This window comes from Falco rusticolus, chromosome 5 (assembly GCF_015220075.1).
Source record: "Falco rusticolus isolate bFalRus1 chromosome 5, bFalRus1.pri, whole genome shotgun sequence".
NCBI lineage: Eukaryota > Metazoa > Chordata > Aves > Falconiformes > Falconidae > Falco > Falco rusticolus.
The window spans coordinates 32,985,461-33,005,958 of record NC_051191.1 but is presented as its reverse complement, the minus strand read 5'-3'; the positions used below and the strand labels follow the sequence as shown (position 1 = coordinate 33,005,958).

Sequence of the window (20,498 nt, the reverse complement as noted above, 5' to 3'; positions counted from 1 at the left end):
CAAAAGTCACATTTCTAAACTTACCTTGCTGCTGGTGAGGAATACATGAAACGTGGGCAGAAGCTCACAGGCTGACTATAAAGCAATATGCAGCAATTGCAGCCCCTCAGTCTGACTGATTCTATCAAAGTCATTTACATCCTTCTCCTGGTGCCCAGGAGAGTTATGTTTGTATAAGGTCTCCATACTGAGAGGCAGAGAGACACATAAAACCACATAAACTGAAGAAGTGTTATTGTGCTTGTACTTCTCTTCATTTCTTCGTTGTTTCTTATGCAATTCAACTTTGCTCTGACCATGAGTGTGGTGGCACCAATCTGGATCTTCTCACATCTGCAGTTAGAAGCCAAAGAGGGAGCCAGCCATGGGCATCCCACATTAAAGGCGTGGATGCTGTCTGGGTAGACCTTGATCTGATGTATGTTATACTAGCCCTCAACTGGCCATGAACCACCAGCTTTTCTTTCATCAAGTTGTAAATTAACTTTTGATGTAGCAAATATGCATGATATATTTTTAATAAAGTTCTGAGAACAGGCTGCACTGAGGTTTGAGCAAGGTCAACAGAAAGGCAAATCTTTCTCATCTTTTTCATAGGTGAAGGGCTAGCATCTTTCTTTTTTGGTTTTTGGGTTCCCCCCCCCCCCCGCCCCCGCCCCAAGTACATTTGCAGTTTTGTTGATACTGCTTCATAATGACCTGACTGGGGAGCAGCACCATGTATGGCTCATTTGGGCTCTTTGTTCTGTCCTGCCAAGTGCCACACTCTCCTGTCAACCCTCCTGCCACTATACGGTGGGCAAACACCATGTGCTTTCATAGTGCTCACTGAACTGCTTTCATTAGCAAAGTTCAGTTCCTTAGTTTGAAAGTGTGCTCCTAATCCTACACGGCAAGAAGAAATGTCTTCCCTAAAAAAAGGATGGGCTATGATGTGAATAGAACATAGGAGACATTTGGTATTCGTGTCAATTAGAAGTGTTTGAACAGTGTTTATACCAGTTAGGGCTGTTTGAATATTTTAATGGCTACTGGGGCGGGGGGGGGGGGGGGGGGGGGGGGGGGTGTTCAAAAATATTTGTGCATGTCACACATTTGCAGCAGAAGAGCTCACCTTTGCAGCAGTCATTGCCTGCTCGGTTTCAGCCCGTGCAGAGCCGGAGTGACAAGCAGGAGCATGTAACCTCTGCATGGTTACAGCAGGACCGATGCATGGGGGGCTGTGCTGTTCCTCTTCAGAACACAGGTACACATGTTCCAACTGATGAGTCAAGGCTACCATGTTGGAAACAGTTTATCCAGAAGCTAAAACAGATTTAGCAAATGTTTAGTGATTAATGTCAGCTGAATGCAGTCTCAATGGAAAGGGTTAATACATATGGCATCTGAAAATGACTTTGTTGAAATGGAAGTTTGATGAAGATCTTTTATGCAATGTACTGCTTTCAGTTTGCCATCATTACTTGTTAAAAACAGTTCATGTTAATATCACCTTATAATGGCTTTCACTAAGTGTTTGATACACGAGGGAGGAAACCAAGAAGGTTAAGAACCCTTAACTCTGAACACCACCCACACAACACGGTTGCTACCATAGCCTCTTTCATTATTGCCCAGTAATACACCATGTTCTCGTTTCCTTACATACTAGCAGTTAAACAGCCGTGTTGGGAACATCTGTACCTCTCCAGCATACAGCAGTCTCTGTACTCCACAAAAGACAGACATATATTTTGACAGTGTCAAATATTAAAAGAGAGTAAAACATAATTCTTTTTCCAGTGTTTATTTAGACAGGGAAAATATTAACTCTGTGTGATCAAGATGACAAAAATACAATGTCAGGCATTTGGGATGGTTACTGAAATGGCTTAGTTTTGTTATTATTGTGGTTTGATTCTTTATAAACATTAGATAGGAATCTATACCTATAGGAATCTATAAATAGGAAAGACTCAGGAGGCAAAAACCAAGGAAGTGCACTAATGGACATCCATTAGATCACATGAAATTTGCTTCCTTAACATATTTTTTCTGAGATTTCCTTGTCAACATAATTTTTGGACATTCACTGTATTAAACAGTGTTCCAAAACTATACAGTACTGCTTTGCAAGTATAGCTTTTCATCACCCTTGCTCCTTTTTCTCCAGAAAAAAATAAAGTGCTGGTAAATTCATTTGTAATCCAGGTTCACAGAGGAGGTCTTCCAAAGGCAGAAGAATAAATTTGTCCAAATTAAAGCTGGTGGCAGGTTGTGAAGTGCCCATATGCCAAGGGAATGGAGTCTGTGTGGACCTGCCCAAGGGCCAACACATTGAGAGAGCATGTCCTGAACTGCAAACACCTTTCCCCAGGGAGGGGGGATGTCTCCTCCCATGGCTTCTCTGGCCTAGGGCACCAAGCAGTCTAATCCAGTGGTGCCAGCTGCCAGGCAGAGTTGTGGCTTCCCTGTACTTGCCAGGCAGCTGTGTATGACGCAATGGAAAACTGGCACAACAAGCTAGCCAAGACAGTTCTAAAAATCTAGTGCTAAGCTCTGAAATGCACAGTCCATTGGCATACGTATTGCTCACTGCATTCACAGTCACAAGCACTACTTGCTGCATTGTTTGGTGAGAAGGATAAAATTCCCTTTTTGCAGGGGAGAGTTCTGTTTTATTGCATGCTAGCGCAGCATGACGGAAGAATTTGAGATCTCTGGAGCTCCCAAGCCCTGACAGTGCCTCAACGCTCATGGTCCCTCTGCAGCCTTCTCATCTGCAGCTTGGAGTGTGGCAACATTGGCGAGGTTATCAGCCACCCTCCCAAGTGACTGTGACCAAAGAGACCAACAGCTTCCCACACCAGTCGTGTTTGTCGTACATACATATGAGGGTGGGCTTCTCAAACTACGTCTTTCCCTCTTTTACCCCCAGTGTCAGTGCCAGGCAGAGTACCATTTACCTGAGTCCCAGCTTCCCCCTGCAGAATACCTTATACACAAAGCACCTTCCAGAAGTGGATAAGTAGTGTTTTCCCCATTTGTTTTGGTTTGGTTTTTTTTTTTCTTTTCTGTTTTTTTTTTGTTTGTTTGTTTGGGTTTTTTTAAGAAGAAAACAGAAGCCCAGTCACCCAGCATTTAAGCTAAGACAATGCAATAATTTAATGATCAAGGTTGGACTAAGAGAGCTCATTCCCATGTCTGGAGCAGATACATTCAATCTTTCAGATCCAGAAGCATTTAGAGGCCTATAGCCCATTGAAGTCAGTGAACCCCGGGGTCCTAAATACTAGCCTCTTGGCTTTTACCCATTGGTCCCTGTTGTTTCTTTTTCCCTGGCTAAAGAACAGAATAGCCTGATATTTTTACCCAAGTGAGCTTGTGTGGCCCAGCAATGGGGCAGAAGCTTGTAGGACCAGAGCACCCATGCTCAAGACCACGTTATAGCCAGGAACCACCTTTCTCTGGGGAGCCAGGACTTCTGAGGCAGAGGAAACATGAAGTCAAACACTGGCAGGAGGGAGAGCTCCTGGGATCCTCTCTTGCACGTTTGACAATAACTCTGTTGTCCATAAATCCCATTACTGGAGATCCACAGTGCCAATGAAAGGACAGAATTTCTCCCTTATTTATTTTTTGTTTGAATCCTTTAAGGGGGTAGGTGGACACTTTTATTATTTTAGTATTGTAACCCATTTGAAGTTATGCAGCATTAATTCAGAAACACTGGTGGCCTTGTAATCCTGATGAGGTTAAAGACCACATGCAGCTGTGAAACTGTGAGCCAGCATTTGCATTTCAACGTCAGCTGCTATGCTTTTGATGTCTCCTTGAAAATGCCTCAAGTTGGTCTTGAAAGAGAAAATAGTGTTGCAAAAAAAAGGAAAAAAAGGAATTGCCTATGTAAAAGCTAAATTAAATATTTAAGCCTGAGTAATTTGAGGCAAAAACATCTAAGCAAACAAACAAGCCCTGTTATCACCTTAAACACAACCAAAAGCAGGTTGTGGGAGAATATTTAAAAGTGGAAAAACTCATGGTTTGAGATAACAACAGTTTAATAAGTAAAATAAAAATTAACAAAGTAGCAAAACAAACTCCCAAAAACAAAGTAGTGAAAAAAAATATCACCAAAATTTCTCACTACCGGCTGACCGATGCCTAGCCAGTCCCCAGGCAAGAGCAGTCCTGGCAAATTCTGCCCGCCCCCTGCAAACTTTTGCTGCTTAGTATGATGTCATATGGCAGTCTGGGACATCCCTTTGGTCAGCTGGGGTCAGCTGTCCCAGCTGTGTGCCCTCACAACTTCTTGTGTACCCCCAGCCTGCTCGCTGGTGGGGCAGCCTGAGGAAGCAGAAAAGGCACTGACCCTCCATAAGCATCATTCAGCAATAGCTAAAACATGGGGGTCTTATTCACAGGGTTGGAAGGGACCTCTGGAGATCATCTAGTCTGACCCCCTGCTACAGCAGGGTCATCTACATCAGGCTGCACAATCGTGTCCAGGCAGGGTTTGAATGTCTCCAGAGAAAGAGAGATCAACACTGTTTTTTTCACAGATGCAAAAAATAGCCCATATGAGCTGCTGTGAAGAAAATTAACTCTATCCCAGTCAAAAGCAGTACAATCCCCTGCGCAAAATGCATAACTGCATTGTAAGGGGTCTAGAGTCCACACCTAGGCTATTTAACAAACCTTGCCTTATGTTTGACCACATTATTTTGAGCTGCTTGTGGTGACAAATGTACTGGGTGACACCTTCATGGTAACACTGCGCTACATGCAGAAGCAGGGAAGGAAGAAAGAACCTCATTAGAACCAGAAGTGCACTGTGGTTTCTCATTTTCCAGCTGTTGGGGACAGATGGGGGGCAAGATGAGACAGGAAGGAGAGGAGCTGGTGGCTGCAGTGATGCCTGGGAGAGGAGGGTCTCCCCATAACCAGGGCAGCCAAGGAGCAAATGTTGCTCTGTGTCCCCACCCTGGGGCATGCTCTGTGCTTTCCCTTGGTCTGTAGGAGCCCAACCAAACCCTAAAAGAGAAAACAAGGGTACTGGGGAGGAGGGAAGTACAGCTTTGTGGCAAAGGGCCCAATGCCTCTGGCTGTGAGCAGGAGGGGACATGCAGTGGGCAATGACGCTACACCCTCCTGGGCCACCCCATACCTGTGCCCAGGTCCTGGCAGCAGCTCTCCACCCGACCTAGCTCCTTGTGCAGCACAGCTTGCTCACCTCCTGCCCACACCCAGAGCGCCGGTGGATGGGGACCACCAGGATTTGGTCACTGAGACTGATTTGGGATGTACTGTCTCTAGCCCTCACAGCCTAGTCCACATCCAACAGATTGCTTGGATCTTGATGCAGGCAGGCCAGCTTGTAGACACAGGGACCATTCATTGCATATCTGTTCCCCTCTCAGGCCCACCTACCCAATGGGAAAGAACACGAACTTCTTCTCCATCTCTGGAAAAAAAACCTTACAGCTGAATTCCCAAAGGTGTACTCCTGGCAGAAGAACCCCTGCCTCCTACTGCCTTGTGCCATGCGGTACAGTTTACAGTTTATACCAAGCGCATGATATTGTAAAACACCAAGATGTGGCATTATTCAAACATTTTTGTGATGATGTGACTAGTCTGTGAAACCGTGGAGGCAAAGGGGAAGAGGAAGAGGGCTGCAACGTGTTCCGCGCTCGCCACACAGCTCTGCTGCGCTGCCAGCAGCTCCGCAAATGAAGACCACTGCACAGGGGAAAACACCCTTGTTAAATCCTCAGGACAAGAGGACACAGACACACGCTGCAGCAGCATTGTCGCTGTCACAAAACACTGCTTCTTGGGCAGACAGCACATTTTAGCTGACTGGCCAAAACTTCTGCCAGGAGTTGCAGTTTAGTGTTACGGTTTGAATGCCATTACACCTACCCCACGCACCAACGCGATGGGTCCCAAACAAAGCAGACAGCTGCAGGGGTGCAATCAGATCCAGGACTCGAAGGGCTGTTGGCAATGCAGGTAACACCAGAGCTCTGCCCTGCAGAGGATGTCCATGCTGCCCAGTGGTTGGGACAGGCTTTTTAGGACAACAGGGAATTAAATCCCACTGCCAGTCATAGTCAGACCCTGGCACCGCTCAGCTCTGCATGTGAAACCTTTATGGGGAGTCAGACAGCTGCAGTCCCAGGCTCTTCCCTTAGCCTACACATGGTACCAAGAGCCCCACTGAGGCAAAGCCAGCCCCAAAAATCACCCCGAGGACCTCCTGTGAACTACAGACTATTAATCTGGAGCATCTCTGCTGCTAATCTTATGTCTGCCTGCCCTGCCAGTTGTTACAAAACATCTCACCTGAAAATTTGTGGAAGCACATGACACAGTCTGTCTAGTATTTTTAAATAGACGCAGGCAATGCAGGAATGACTGAATCAAAAACTTACCAGCTACTGCCTACAGATTCACAGATAAGTGAAACAGGCTTCCCAGTAATAAGGACAGTAGAAATCTAGAAATGATGCCCTACTTGAAGGGTACTGAGGACTATGAATAAAACTTAATGAACAGCTTTCGTCTAGGACTATAATATAAAAGCATTTCTTAAGGTAAAGTCTTAAAGTTACCTTTGAGGGATGTTTATTCCCTGACATTAATTTAGCTAATGCACTTATTTTCATTGTATTTATCTTTGGGTCTGAAAGAAATTCAGTATTACAGTAAGCCTTAAAAAAGGACGGAAAGAACCATGTCAGTATTTGTCATTATTTTTGATAAATTATGATATATTCAGCACTCCAATCATTCTGCTCAGTACTATTATATTGATTGGTAAATCAATAGTTCAGTGAATATGTGGTTGGAAAATCTAATTTCTGACTTTGGTTTCTAAGCAATCGTCTCTATGTTTTTTGGCATGTCCTTCTGCAGTGTCCCTGGCACTGGCCATATTCTAGTTGCAAACTTCTCTTCACTGACAGCTGTGGTTCCAAAATTTAATGTTCCCAACCGTGGTGGCCATACAAAAGGATCTGCCGAGAATTGCAAATCCATTCCAAGGTGGGCTGGACCAGACTGCATAAGGCGACATCTCCAACAAGTTTTAGTCATCTTCACAAGGAGACTCAGTCCTGTACTCCTCTACCCTTGTGATTAAGGTCCAAATTCACTTACCTTTTTCCTTTCCAGGAGCTCTCATTCAGGCTACAGCTGCGCTGTAATAAGCAGACAGGCAAAAGAGGCACGTGGTTAAGTCCTGAATACAGGATGAGCAAAGTTAAAGCTAGGAAAGCTGCAGGAGGCAGAAAGCAGTGAAGGCATGTGCAAAGAAAACAAGGGAATAATCTACATAGTGGGTTCAGGAGACTGCAGAAGGGAAAAAACACAAACAAGTACCATGGACTCTGCTTAAAGCTGCTCAAATAGCCAGATGCTCTTCTAAGAAGTGTTTTGAAGTACACCTGGAGCTCACATGATAGGATGGTTTCAGCCAGAGACGTATTTCTTGCAACAGAAGAAAAGAGAAGAAAGCTTGGGAGTCGGCGTGAGGACATGTCAGTCCCATGCACGCCTGAGCATAAGCCACCTCCTGGACAGGCTCTGGTTGCACACTCCCTTCCTCTTCTGAGAAGAATGCAAGTGCTGAAGAAGAAACTATTTCTGCAGCAGTGGAGGGGAAATGTTCATGAAGTGGCCTTGGCACCGCACGTCTGCAAGAGTGGGCAAAGCACTGGAAGGGGCAGGCACTGGACGGAGCAGGAGCACATTGCCTCTGCACTGAGCCTCTGCACAGATCCCTGGGCACTCGCAGAGATCAATTTGACACATACTGAAAGAGGTACCTGAGGTATGGATAAAATCACTTTCTGGACATGCTTGATCCATCTTCTTTAGCTCTGGAGAAGCCAGGCAGCTTGTCTGGAGTAGGCACCAGGCATGCACAGGACAGAGGTATTGCCACACACCCTGTGGGTGAGTTAGGTGCAGAGGTGACAGTTGCCCTCTCCTCCTCACCCCTGCCCCAGCGGTGGGGAGACTGGACCTTCCAGCTGGAGTGTGAAGCCCTGGGCACTCGCACAGGGTGTTCCGCTGCTGCAGCTGCAGCTGGTGGAGGATGGAGAAAAGGGGAACGGGGCACAAATAAAAGCTGCAGCTGCATATCCTAGTGGCTGCTTGTACTCAAACCAGAATCAGTGACCACATTAAATCACACCATGATAAATAACATTTTGATTTATTATTATTGTTTATTAATATTGTTGTTGTTGTTATCATCACCATTATCATTTCAGCTGAAATATGCTTGAATACTAGGATGCTAGTGATAAATGTCTTGGAAATGTCCATGACATAAACCTGTTGCTTCCCAAGACTTTGGCTTAAGTAAACCAACAGCTTTCGCATTCATTTCAGTGAGGCCATTTCACACTCAGGACTTGTTCAGATAATGCCCTGAACTGAGGAAACTCTTCAATAACTACAGATGGACCTATTAAGTTTGTGCGTAAGTTCTTCTCTGAGCTCAGTTCTAGTACCATGAATCATTAAGTACTATAATTGCTCCATTATTCACAGATTCAAAGCAAACTTGCCAAGGGTTAGGTAGAGGTTATGAACAGTATATGTAGTAAATAAATAAATTTTGTTGTGATTTCCAACCAAAACTAAAAGAAGGAGTTTCAGAACTGGAAAAGTTACAGTCAATGTCAAGACACTGACATAGGGAACGCTGCGTATTTTGACTTCTGTGTGGTCGCAGCTACATACAGCAGATTCCCTGATATTTCAAGAAAACCATGTCCTGCAGCACTCCCTCTACCCCCCTTTCCAGTGTTCCAGTTGAGAAGAAACCTGATTTTTCATGCTGGTAAAATGCAAAAAGTACTACTAAACAATGGCATCATTTTAAGACTTTCAGAGTGACAAACACTGCACTGTACCAAAAATATTCATAGGCATAAAGATAATAAGATTTTCATAAAACCTTGGTGCTGCATTTAATCACAAAGCAAGGAAATCCCTGTACAAAACTGAAAATCCATTCTATATTTAGCATCAGCCTAATAGGATAACGTGGCTACGGTTTACTATTCTTCAGATTGATGGAGTTTTGCATTGTTTCACTGCAAAGCCCAAGCTTCTTAAATAAGTGTGATCTTGCTGCTTCTGCAAATAAGCTGTCTTAAGGTCAAGGGAAACAACTTCCACTTTATTCTTTTGGTAGTTCATTATCTTATACAGGTCTAATGCTGCTCTCAGGACACTGACACAAAATCATCTGCTTTCCGTGTTTTAAAGAAAGGGTGCCTGTACTATTCTGCAAGACAAAGATGGATTACAGCCATCTATTGCAGCCTCAGTATTTCCCAAGCAGTATCTTTTTCTTTGTATTACAGTTCATGTTGGCAGTCCTACACGAGTCACAACCATTCTTTAGAGAAAACATTTTACTTAAAATAGTACTAGCATCTTATCTCCAAATCCCATTTGGGGAGAAAACTGGGAGCTCCATATAACAGTAAAATGCAGCAATGCTCTAACCTGCAGCATATAAAATGAACACATTCTGAAAGTTTCAGTATGGCCTAACTGTGGCCCTGGTTTTAAACTGATCTCCAACCTTCCACCTGCAAATAATACAGGAGATGTTAAATAAAATGCATAACATTTTGGTGCCAAATTTTCAAAAAGTGTCCACCTCCAATGTCTTTTTTTTTAAATATGCTAGAATATCGCCATCTGTGAATATGAAGCTGTGAAAGTATGAATCTGAAATCTGTCAGCTGTGCATCAACATGCTTATGAGAAAAAAATGCAAGCAACAGAAGGCTGAGTTTTGGGGAGGAGGTTGCAGAGGGTGGGGGAAGCACGCATATTTTGCCAAAAGGGAATGCAAAGTTGCACGTGGACCATGGCTTGGGGTGCTCCCACAGGCTGTGCTACAGAGCAGGGAGCTCTGTGCTGCTCACACCTGGCTGGAGCGCGCCCCGGCGCTCCCACAGAGCCGGCGTGTAACTGGTCCCATCTCTGGGGACAGGAATCAAGACACCTCTGCAATTTCAACATGTCCCAGGGTTATTCAGTAAAGTAGGAAGAAAATGCTGGTAATGGCACGCTGGCTAGGTACCCAAGACCCAACGCTAACATCTCAGGATTTGCTCATGCGCCGACTCTCAACTTCAAAACCCACCATTTTTTAAATAACTTGTCTCTTTAGAAATTAAATAAAGAACAAGTATTTCCAAGGGGAAAATAATGTATTATAAAAATATTAATATTTCTGATAACTTTAGCCTTACAGAAACCTTTGCTTTTTTTGTAATTTCTTCTCACTTAGTATTCAAAGGTTCTATTATGGAATCGTTCAAACCACTGCTTGTAATACAGCATATTAATATATTAATTTTCTCTTTCTAGTAGGAGTTTTCCATTCCAATTTCCTTTATCTGACTTCTGCATGATTTATTCTGATGATAAAATGCCCTCCTCTTTCATATAGTTAATTCATTCATGATTTTTAAAATTCATATCTTCACATTAAATATGCTTGCAAGTTTGTTCATGTCAGATTAGTCCCTTCCCCCTCTAGTTTTCAGTAACCCATCTGAACAGAGGCTTCTTTAATTTTTTTTTCTCTTTTAACAGTTTTAATTTAATCTAGACCTTTTTGTATGAGAACTTTTAGGAACAGTAATTGGTTCACAGATTAAAAAGGCCCCTGACACAGAGCATTATATTAATTATCATTAGCTGCATACATCTTAGCAATTCTGGCACCAGTTTACAGCACACACCTACAACATTTGTAATAGTGTCTCAAAATCTGCTGGAACAGCAACATTTTTTCAGTGCTGAATGGGGCCCCATAAAGAAAATAACTGCGTTCTAAGTCTGAAGGTCTTATAATCTGCTCATCTCCACAGTACATCACAGCTTTTGATCTCTGCACCAACCTTGCTGTTGCACTAGTTTACCTTTCAGAAAGATGCGCATTTTTGGCATTTTGACTTTACAGCTTTGAAAGGCAAAGAAGGAACAGCGTTTGGTAAATTGTCTTAATGGATGCATTGCTTCTAAATTCATTGCTTGTTTATCTAGTTTTGAATTCTAACCCTCAAGTCTTATTTATACAAGGATTAAATAGGTTTTTTTGACTTTTAAAGCAGGCCCAGAAATGCCCACAACTGCCCCTTGGTGAGTAATTGATCCCCAGGATACCCACACTCACACAGCATCTTCCTGCTTCATCCAAACCTCCTTCCTCCAGGTGCAGTTTTCTTCTGCAGGGCTGAAGGCTTCTGGGGGGAGGTCAGAGAGATCTGTTTGGCGTAAGCACATCACACTGTGAGAACCCCCTTTACAAAAGATCATTGTACCCACTCATTTTTAAGGGATGGCCAAAAGAGGAAGTGAATGTACATGTGCTGCCCATCCTTTACACAGTATCTGAGACATAACAACTGCATTACCCTGAAGAGTGAAATCTAGGTTCGAAGGCTTCCTCAGTCTAGGAAAGTTAAACCTTGGTGGCCTGCCTCCCGTGAAAATGCACTTGCAGCCCTTCTTGGGCCAGAAGCAGAGGAAGAACAGGAGGGAGCTAGCCTTTGAGGCTGGTGGTTAAACCAACTCTTCCTCTTAGAACAGTCAGATTTGGGTTGTAGTCTCAAGACACTTGAATAGTTAATGGGCTCACCTGGAGCATAAGCTCCAGGTGTGTTTTAAAAGACAGCATTTAAACACGGGTTTGGTTCTCTACGGGAAAAATAAGTAGCTGCAATCAGGATATTCTGGACTCAAGGTCCTGTGTCGGTGGAGGTCCATCCAGGTTTACACTCCTTACCATCCAAAGACAGCAGGTGTCAGACATCATCTGTCCATCAGTGGTTTCTACAGTCTTGCCCAAAATGACACACCACCTTTTCTGCATCACATCTGGGGCTCTTCATTGTCCCCATGCAGCACTGAGGAAAGCCAGATACCTCTCTCTGGGTGCTTAGGGGCAGACATCAGACCTGTGTGACTGGAGCCAGCTGTGAGCCTTGTCCTGGCTAACCACTACCCCTCTTCTTCATGTGGGTACTCCTCACAGGTCACAGTAAAAGCAACTTTTAACCTTTGGGCAAACTGAGCACATAGAGCTTTTGTGGTATATCACTATAACACATATTCCAAAACTTGAACACTTCTTGATCATGTTTGCTGGAATCTTTCTTACAGTCCAGTACCTTTTCCAAAATACTGTGGTAACAGTCTCTCAGATCAGGTGTACAGCTGTACTAGCTCCCTCACCCCTCTAAGACACTCTGCTCATGTATACAGGGATTTCACTGGTTGCCCCAAATACAGTACTGGACTAGGAGTTTTAAGCAACCATTTGCCACCTCTTTTTAGGTTGCCTTCACACCAGGATACAATAAACCTGCCTTGAGTCTGACAGTATCTAGCCCAGCTACAACTTCCACAGGAGCCATGGGGTCATTAACAAGCAGAAAGATTTTAAATTGTTTTAGAAGCCAGATCATGCTAGCTTTTAAATAAGCTCCTTATGTACCCCAGGAAACTGGTTTGAGAATTGGCATGGCCAGTGGCAGGCAGGGGACTGATACAGCTAAAGAAAGCGCATGAGCCACTTCAGAAGATATGTTCCAAGTTCCTCCCCAGGTCTTTTGCCTTTTATTCTCCAATTCAGGTTATTACATTTCCACTGGTTTCCACCAGGGTTGTGCATGCACCTTGACATGTTCACAGAAGTTCCACAATACAGAGTTTCACAACTGGGACAGGTCCCTACAATCGGGACACCAGGGTGACAAAACAGATTCTGGAGAATTTCCCACTGAATAGGATGGAGAGAACATAATTACCACATCGTAGCACTACAATGCCTCATAAACATAGAATAGACTAGATCCATTTACCACAAAAATCACAGAAAGTAACTCATCAAAGAATATATCTTTTATGTAAAATATACATTTGTAGGATATAATTTTAATACATCTTTTATACTTACTGATATTGGGTTTGCAACACTTTGAGTTACAAAAAACAAACAAACAAACAAACCCAAAATAATCTTGCTGCCAGAATTTTTTTTCCCATAATACTTATAGTTTGAGGTAACAATGAAAGAAGACTGTGTGCTGTGAACAAAGTCAGTGATGTTTGCCTGCAGTCACATTTCTGTTATCAAAGTGAAAAGTAAACTTAAGACTTGGCATGTACACTAGAATTCATACAAATATAGGTCATGGCAAACTGAGAAAGCAAGGACGTATGCAAACCTACTCTGTTCATATTTGTGTTTGCAAAATATACCATTATTATGACAGAAGTCAAGACAGATGTAGTTTACACCACTATCATTATTAAGTGTGTGTCTGTTTATGATCCACAGCACAGCTTACTGCAGGAACCAGGAATACACACAGGGGTGAGGGTCTTTGCATGGAGCCTTAGCAGTGATGACTTGAATTCAGCTTTCCTTGCTATAGATAAAAACTGATATTCCATGCACACGTTTTATTTACAGCTGACTCATCAACAATGACTAGTCACCCCTTCCTCTGGCAGCAGTGATCATAAGCATTCTTTAATCTTCTTTAGCAAGCTCTACTTCGCATGTAAAGTCTCAGTGACCTCCTCAAGGCGTGAGTTGTTTATCAGGGCCCATTCAGCAGCAGCAGTCTTTTTCCAGTACAGTCCTTGGTATGGCTAAATTCCATTGTCCCTTTTTCAGCAGTCAAAAATCCATGATAAATTCTGTACAACACTGTAGTTAATATAACAGCAGCACCAGATATTATATTAATCCTTTTGCTAAAAGCTGTTTGCAATTATCTCTCTATTGACAACGTTTTACCAAAACTAAATTAATGTACATCTCTAAATATCAGAAATGTATACTTTGATAAATACATTATTGTACAAGAATTCTGACATGCAGATCATGCTGTTGGGCTAGGCTATATACAGAAGAACATGTTACATGGTCAACAATAAGTTGTATTTCTTTTCCTAACAAAAAATAAAACATGACAATTGGGTATTATTCAACAATCTCAAGGATCTCTTAAGATTTCAGTTGTTATGTTCTTCCCCATGTAGTTCTAAAACTCTATGGTTTAGGGAAATTTTTCCTCACCAGCCCAGAACATCAAATCTGCCATTGCATTTGTCCTGTCGCATAAACAGAGGTTAATATTGAATGAAAAAGCCACTAGAGGAAATACAGTTTCAGAACTGTAATGAAAGTTGGTTGCTAAGAAGATTGATGCAATAGGCAACAGGTCAGGACTGTAAAGCCACTACGAAAACCCACTTGAAAAATCTTCAGAGTGCTCACATGAGTTAGTCTAGATGATACTAACTTGCACTTGAAAAATATATGTACTTGTATCTATACACATAAGTATAGTCCATATGAAAAAAAGAGAAAAGGAGAAAAATATCCTTAGTTAAGCTTAAAAGAGGGGGCATTTTAACAGTATCTCTGTGCTTTATGGAGACAGATGGAGAATACAGTAGACAGGTTGCAAAACAGACAGACAAACAACATATAGGACAAAGCACCTCAAAAAACATTGAAGAAATTTTTGAAGCTCATGAGCCAGAGGTATAAGGCTGGTCAAAAACCCGACTTGAGAACTACTACCCTCTTACAGTGGTAAAAAAAGCCCCCAATAATCTTCTCAATTTTACTTGGTACTCAGCCTTTGAAAATGTGGAAGAACCCTGGAGTAGAGAAATTACTACAGTACCAAGCAGCACTTGCTAGCTTAAAATTGCAAGTCTGGATGGCGTTTACCTTTCTTGCATGTTTTGTGCCTTCCCCAAGCCATTAAGAAAGAGATCTGGCTTCTGCTTGCGTGTAACCAGTAATGACAACCTCTTTGCAGTTATCTGTGTGCAAACAACCGGAGACATTCAGAACTCTGATACAGCAATCCAGTACCAAAGTAAGTTAATCACAAAATAAAACCATTTATAAACAAGTAGATCATTAAAAATAAAGGAAAAGGTTAAACAAAGGAAAACAATCCCACATGCAGACCAGTTTATCAGTGCTTTCATTTCAGCAGGATGGTACAATGTGAAAACACACATCCAGAGCCCTCTGTGGTCTCCGTGATCAGCAACACTGCTTGTCAGGTGATGGAGACAGGATGGTCCATGCAAATGAGCAGACCCTTCAGAGCAGACATCTTCAGAATGGATTAGAGTCACAAGAAATGGAGGTTCAATGGAGTGACTGACAATTAGTTGGAAGCACGTTATTTTAAGTAAATCTCCCTGAAAATATGCTTATTTATTGAATATACTGGCCAACGGCATCCACTGTCCTTTTATTGCCACAGGAAAGTAGGACAATATAGTAGATAAAAGGAGAAGCACTACCTTAGGTAATCTTTAAAAGCTACCCAAGTGGCATTTCTTACTACTGACAGTTATATCATGCAAGAGTTATACCATATTTGTGGAGCCTATGGTTAATGCTACATTTATTTCCAGTATGTGGTAAACAATATTTGAATTAATACTATGTAGCCGATTGATGCCATCTGGTTTACAAGATGGAAGGGATGGGAGACCGAGAGCGCCTTAGAGGACAAGGTGAGCTGTAGGGTGATGTTACTGGAGACAGTCGCAGAGCATTGCCTGTCAAGCCAGCTATGTTGTTTAAGCTTCGAGATTTTTCATAGCCTTGTATGAGAAAATGCACAGACATCAGTTGAATTCAGCCAAAAAATAGACAAAGACAAACAGTACAATGTAATGTAATCCAGGGAGCTATCTGGGACTCAGAGGGAATCTGCCTGCAAAAGAACTCAATGCTGAGACATATTACTACCAAAAGATACTAATAAATAAAATTATTTAGAAATTAATGCAGCTATTCTTTCCCAGAAAATTAAATAGACCATCACAGAAGAGGTCTGACCTGCTCTTCCAGATCCCATCCTGTAGCCCATGCTGCTCTGCTGGCTTCAGCAGAGTTGCACAGATTGCAAGATAAAGGATCCCAACAAGCTTACTGGGTGAGCTACCTGGTTAAGCATAATCAAAATCTCATTAAGACAGACTATAAATACTTTTAGAATTATATAATCTCTGCTAAACCCAATTCCTAATAAAGGATGCTTTTTCTTTAAAAATAAATGAAGCCAAACCCAGATACATTGCATACAAAATATGTGCAAATCACTTCTGCAGAGGACTGAATGACAATATGGGAAAGAAGCTCCATCATCAGAAATATTAACCCTAAGACTTTGTGTCTAATATTAAAGTATAATAAGATAGCAGAGTCTGACATATTTGCAAATGTCTCCTGATTGGCAAATTTAAAACACCGTATTTGTGCTCTTTCTCCAGCTGACTCAAATGAAATAAATGGTACTAATCCACATAAGCAAGCAGCAAATAATCAATCATTAAACGAGGCAATCACATTATGCTTTACAATTTGGAGAGAACATTGCCCTTGCAGACATTTCTGTTCACACACACTGTAGGCTCTAGCTACCTACTTTTTGCTACATATAGGTTGTTCTCACCTTGTAGGGGCTATGGGGTAAAGCAACGGAAAAGCACTGCCATTCATTATACCACTATCTTCATACTCAAGTATTTTCAATAGCACCTGAATAAGACCACTTATGAGGAAAAGGATCAGCCCATCAGTCTAGAGGGAGATATCAGCAAGGAAATACAACAAAGATGAAGCCAGACAGGACCTCACTCCTCAAGTGCATGGATACACGCTTCACTGCAAGCATAAGAAGTCCCATTGACTTCACTGGCACTATCTATTTTCTTGAAGACAAGCATGCATGTCATTTGTCAGGTTAAGACATTCAGGTACAAATCGCTTACAGTGAAATACTGAGTCTTTTCCCACAGAAACCGTAAAACGTCAGTGACAATACACCTAAACATTACATGGGATGTCAGCAGACATTTTTTGTTTTTCTTATTGAAATAGTTACTGGCTCAAATTCCAGATCTCCAGATAACAATCATTTGTTAGCATCTTCAGGAAAAATCGTATCTTAGGTTCTTTCCTAATGACAACTAACATACTTCTTACTTACTGAGAACTGCATACAGTAAAACTATACTTAAAGCAAATGTATAACCACATGTCTGCTAAAACATTGTGCAATGTTCTCTCCAGATTGCAAGGGCAGGCTAGACTGTGATGCTTCACAGACTTCTGATACATTTCATAAACAGCCTCCAGTTTCTGAGTTTTTATCGATATTTACACAGGTTAGAAAGAATCATGTTTGAAAGAAGAATTGAGGGGAAGCACAATGCTAGTGTCTATACTTCACCTCCCCTATAAACATAAAGCTTAGCCCAAAACACCCCCCCCCACCCCCTACAAAGCAGGTAGCTTTTTTACACAGAAACTAGGAAAGTATTTTTTTAAAATATTTTTCCTGCTACTTTTCTAATGATAAAAGCAAAGAACTGTTAGAGGAAGATGATAAAGATGCTAAAGAAAACAGGAACTCCTAAAAAATGAAAACCAGATACACAAGATGAATAGATATAGAAGCACGATCCAAAATTGGTACCTTCCAGCTATTTTAGTGGGGTTTGGATCAGCGCTGAATCAATAACATCTTAGAGATAGAGATAAGGTGTTAATGCAAAAAAGCTCAGAATAAATGATCATTGAACACAACCAAAATAACCAATCCAGGAACCAACCAAACAAGAAGGATGTACCAAAAGAAAGGAAAAAAATAAAATGAAAAAGCAGTAGACTTGATGTGTGAATTAAGTTCAAGTATTCAAAACCATTTGGATGCTACTTGAAGATGTTTTCTGCTTATGAGCTAAATTCCCCACACTGTATAAAAAAAAATTGAAATCCAGTAGCTAAAACATTTTAGCCTAGACTAAGGTTATCACCACAGCCAGTCAAAGAGCACATTCCTCACTGAGAAACAGTCAATTCTGCACTCTGAAGCCCCATTTCCCTAGTAAAAACTATGAAACAATTTTCTTTTGAATCTAGATTTTGAAATCAAAATGTTCACATGGTTCCAGTATAAAATGTGGGGTTTATTAACTAAATATATGTGATCTGCTCTAATTATGGTCATGGCCAAGCAAACAGCACTGAAATATTTATACTAACATTCCTAAAACAAGTCAAGAAGCTTATCTTACAAGATGCCACGGCAATCTGCCTTATTCAGGTGTTACTGACCTCCTCAAAAAGGAGGACTCTTACCATTAAAGATATTTTAAATGATCCTAGTTGTGGAGAAGGGAGCGTGAGATAGATGCTCAGTGGAAAGTGTCATAAATCTGTGCAAAAACAAGTTTGCAGTGAAGTCCCATTTAATCTAAACATTATATATGGGAATACAGGAGCATAGAGACAATAATATTTTTTACAAATACTATATACATTGAACTCTGGTTGTGTATTTGCATTCACAGGTTTTACCTACCGAGCTCATGCTCCTGAAATGTGGAAAAAAAAAAAAAAAAAAAAAAGGAGGGGGGGCGGGCAGGGGGCACAGAAAAATCTCAGCCAAAATTGTCCAGTTCCACATGGGTACTGCACATAAACTCCGAGATGAATGACTGCACATCAGCACTCGGGAATGTGAAACCTGTTGGAATGACACAATTTGCCAAGAAACCAAAGCAATTCTTATCTGAGGAAATCGCAAGACTACCACTGGCACTGCTATTTTGGGGCTATGCCCTGAGGTTAGTTTTGCAGCCACAGCCAGCTGTAGCCTGATGTGGTAGCCGCACTATCAGTCACATTGGTGATACGTATAGCGACAGAAGGTTTTGCAGACTTCGCCTGGGGAACCCAATCCTACTGAACAGTGAGTGAGTAATCAGATCTGAAGAGGCTGAATAACTAGAAAGGCATTTTTAGCGCCTCGCAAACATTGTTTACTGTGGCTGAATTCTGGTTGGGGTAGACAGGCACCTTTTAGCAGCAGTGGTGTATAACAATGAGGAAACATTTTGTGGCACTATAAACTCAAACTTTTCTTTGAATGAAATTAAATAGCTCCTCATATGATATGCTTTGTTGTGTTCAGAACAAAAACGTTGCTTACTTCTGACATTTCAACCTTTTCAGTGTAATTTATTCAGCTGTAATTTTTACTGTTAAGTGCAGACCAAAGTTATTAAATTATTTTGGTTTTATTTGTCTTTTAGACAAATTTGTCTTTTAGAATGACAAGTGGTATTGACTGATGAGTGGTTGAATGAGCAAGGTCTGAATTGCAGACTTTTCTGTTAAAGGCAACAGACAAATGAAGACACAAGTGAAATGAGGGTCCAACATCAAGCACATTTTGTGAAGACTAAAGGAGGTAGGTGTTTCTAAAAGGAAAGCAGGAAAAGAATGACTATGCATAAAGAGAAAAGATACATTGTGAGTACAGTCTTTCTCCTAAGAGCATTTTGCACATCATCTTGCTTTAAGATTGCTTTTCACAAGCACATTGCTGAGTAACCTTTTATGATCTAATGAAAGAAGTCCATACCTTTCCTGATCCCTCCATCAGTAGCACACGTGTAATCACCTGTTGTCAGTAGGAAACATGTTCCCCCTCTTCTGTTTTTGTCTCTTGTACTAGAGCGTCTGATGGGAGGGAGCCTTTCACCAGGTGAGAGTGGCTGCTCACTTCCTGCACTGTCTTCACCTGATAACACTGGTTAAAGCACCATGCCCATTTACAGACAATAATGAATGAGGAAATGAGACATCACAAAGAGCTTATGCTGAATGCCGGATATTCCCATCACTCAAAAAATAGTTATAAGGTAAATCATTAGAAGAAAACAAGATTGCAATGCACCATTAATCAGTACAAAATAGCAAAGAGTATATCTTTTATTCAAGAACAAATGATCTTTTGACTTTCCTCTTCTCCTTTTAAATCTCATATAAAGTTATACTAAACTAACACAAAATCAGAAATAATCAAATCAAGGCTCAGTTAGTAGCCTATTATGGACTGTAATTTTTCAGAGCACAGTCAGCCTTGGATATTTCAAACAAGTATTTACTTTTTTCACTACCCTTTTTGCTAAACAAGAGGTCATGTTAGTAATTTTTACTTAGAATATGTTTTTTAGCGTATTTTAAAGACAACCCCTCCCCCATGAGGGTTAAACTTTCAACATTTGGCACTAAAACCTGTTTAATAACACACTTAGCGTTCATTTCTATACTTAACACACACTGCTTGTCATCATAAGTATCCAACATTAAATGCTGTCTTTGGTCTCTGTAGCTCATTTTGTCAAACAGCAAAACTCTTACCTCTCCTGATTTGGCACTCCTAAAGGACTCTTTTAAAATTATGTACTATTTCAGATTCAGGCCACACTTCAAGAAAAAAATCTCTGCTCGGTACAGCACATAACAGGTAATGGCATATTATTGACTACAGCTTTACCTTTGCATTTAAACCCGAGCATGTGTTTTTCTGAACTGGTAATGCAAGGAGCTATATACAGCCTTGAAGTTTTGC

At 41.4% G+C, this 20,498-nt stretch overlaps 1 protein-coding gene across 7 annotated transcripts in view; it reads right to left on the bottom strand.

Moving 5' to 3' along the window:
* Window positions 1–12,608: 12,608 nt before the first annotated feature.
* KCNC2 (potassium voltage-gated channel subfamily C member 2) overlaps window positions 12,609–20,498 on the bottom strand; it is a 104,389-nt gene continuing 96,499 nt past the window's right edge. The window contains exons 4-6 of one of the 7 annotated variants that reach the window (XM_037390069.1): window positions 19,506–19,673; window positions 14,777–14,871; window positions 12,609–13,741 (exon numbers count right to left, since the gene is read on the bottom strand). In XM_037390069.1, the coding sequence (XP_037245966.1) occupies window positions 14,810–14,871; window positions 19,506–19,673 (230 nt within the window). In that variant the 3' untranslated portion in view covers window positions 12,609–13,741; window positions 14,777–14,809. Of the gene's footprint in view, window positions 15,673–19,505; window positions 19,674–20,498 lie in introns of all 7 variants that reach the window. The other 6 variants (XM_037390070.1, XR_005104576.1, XM_037390066.1 and 3 more) reach the window with 6 other exon arrangements.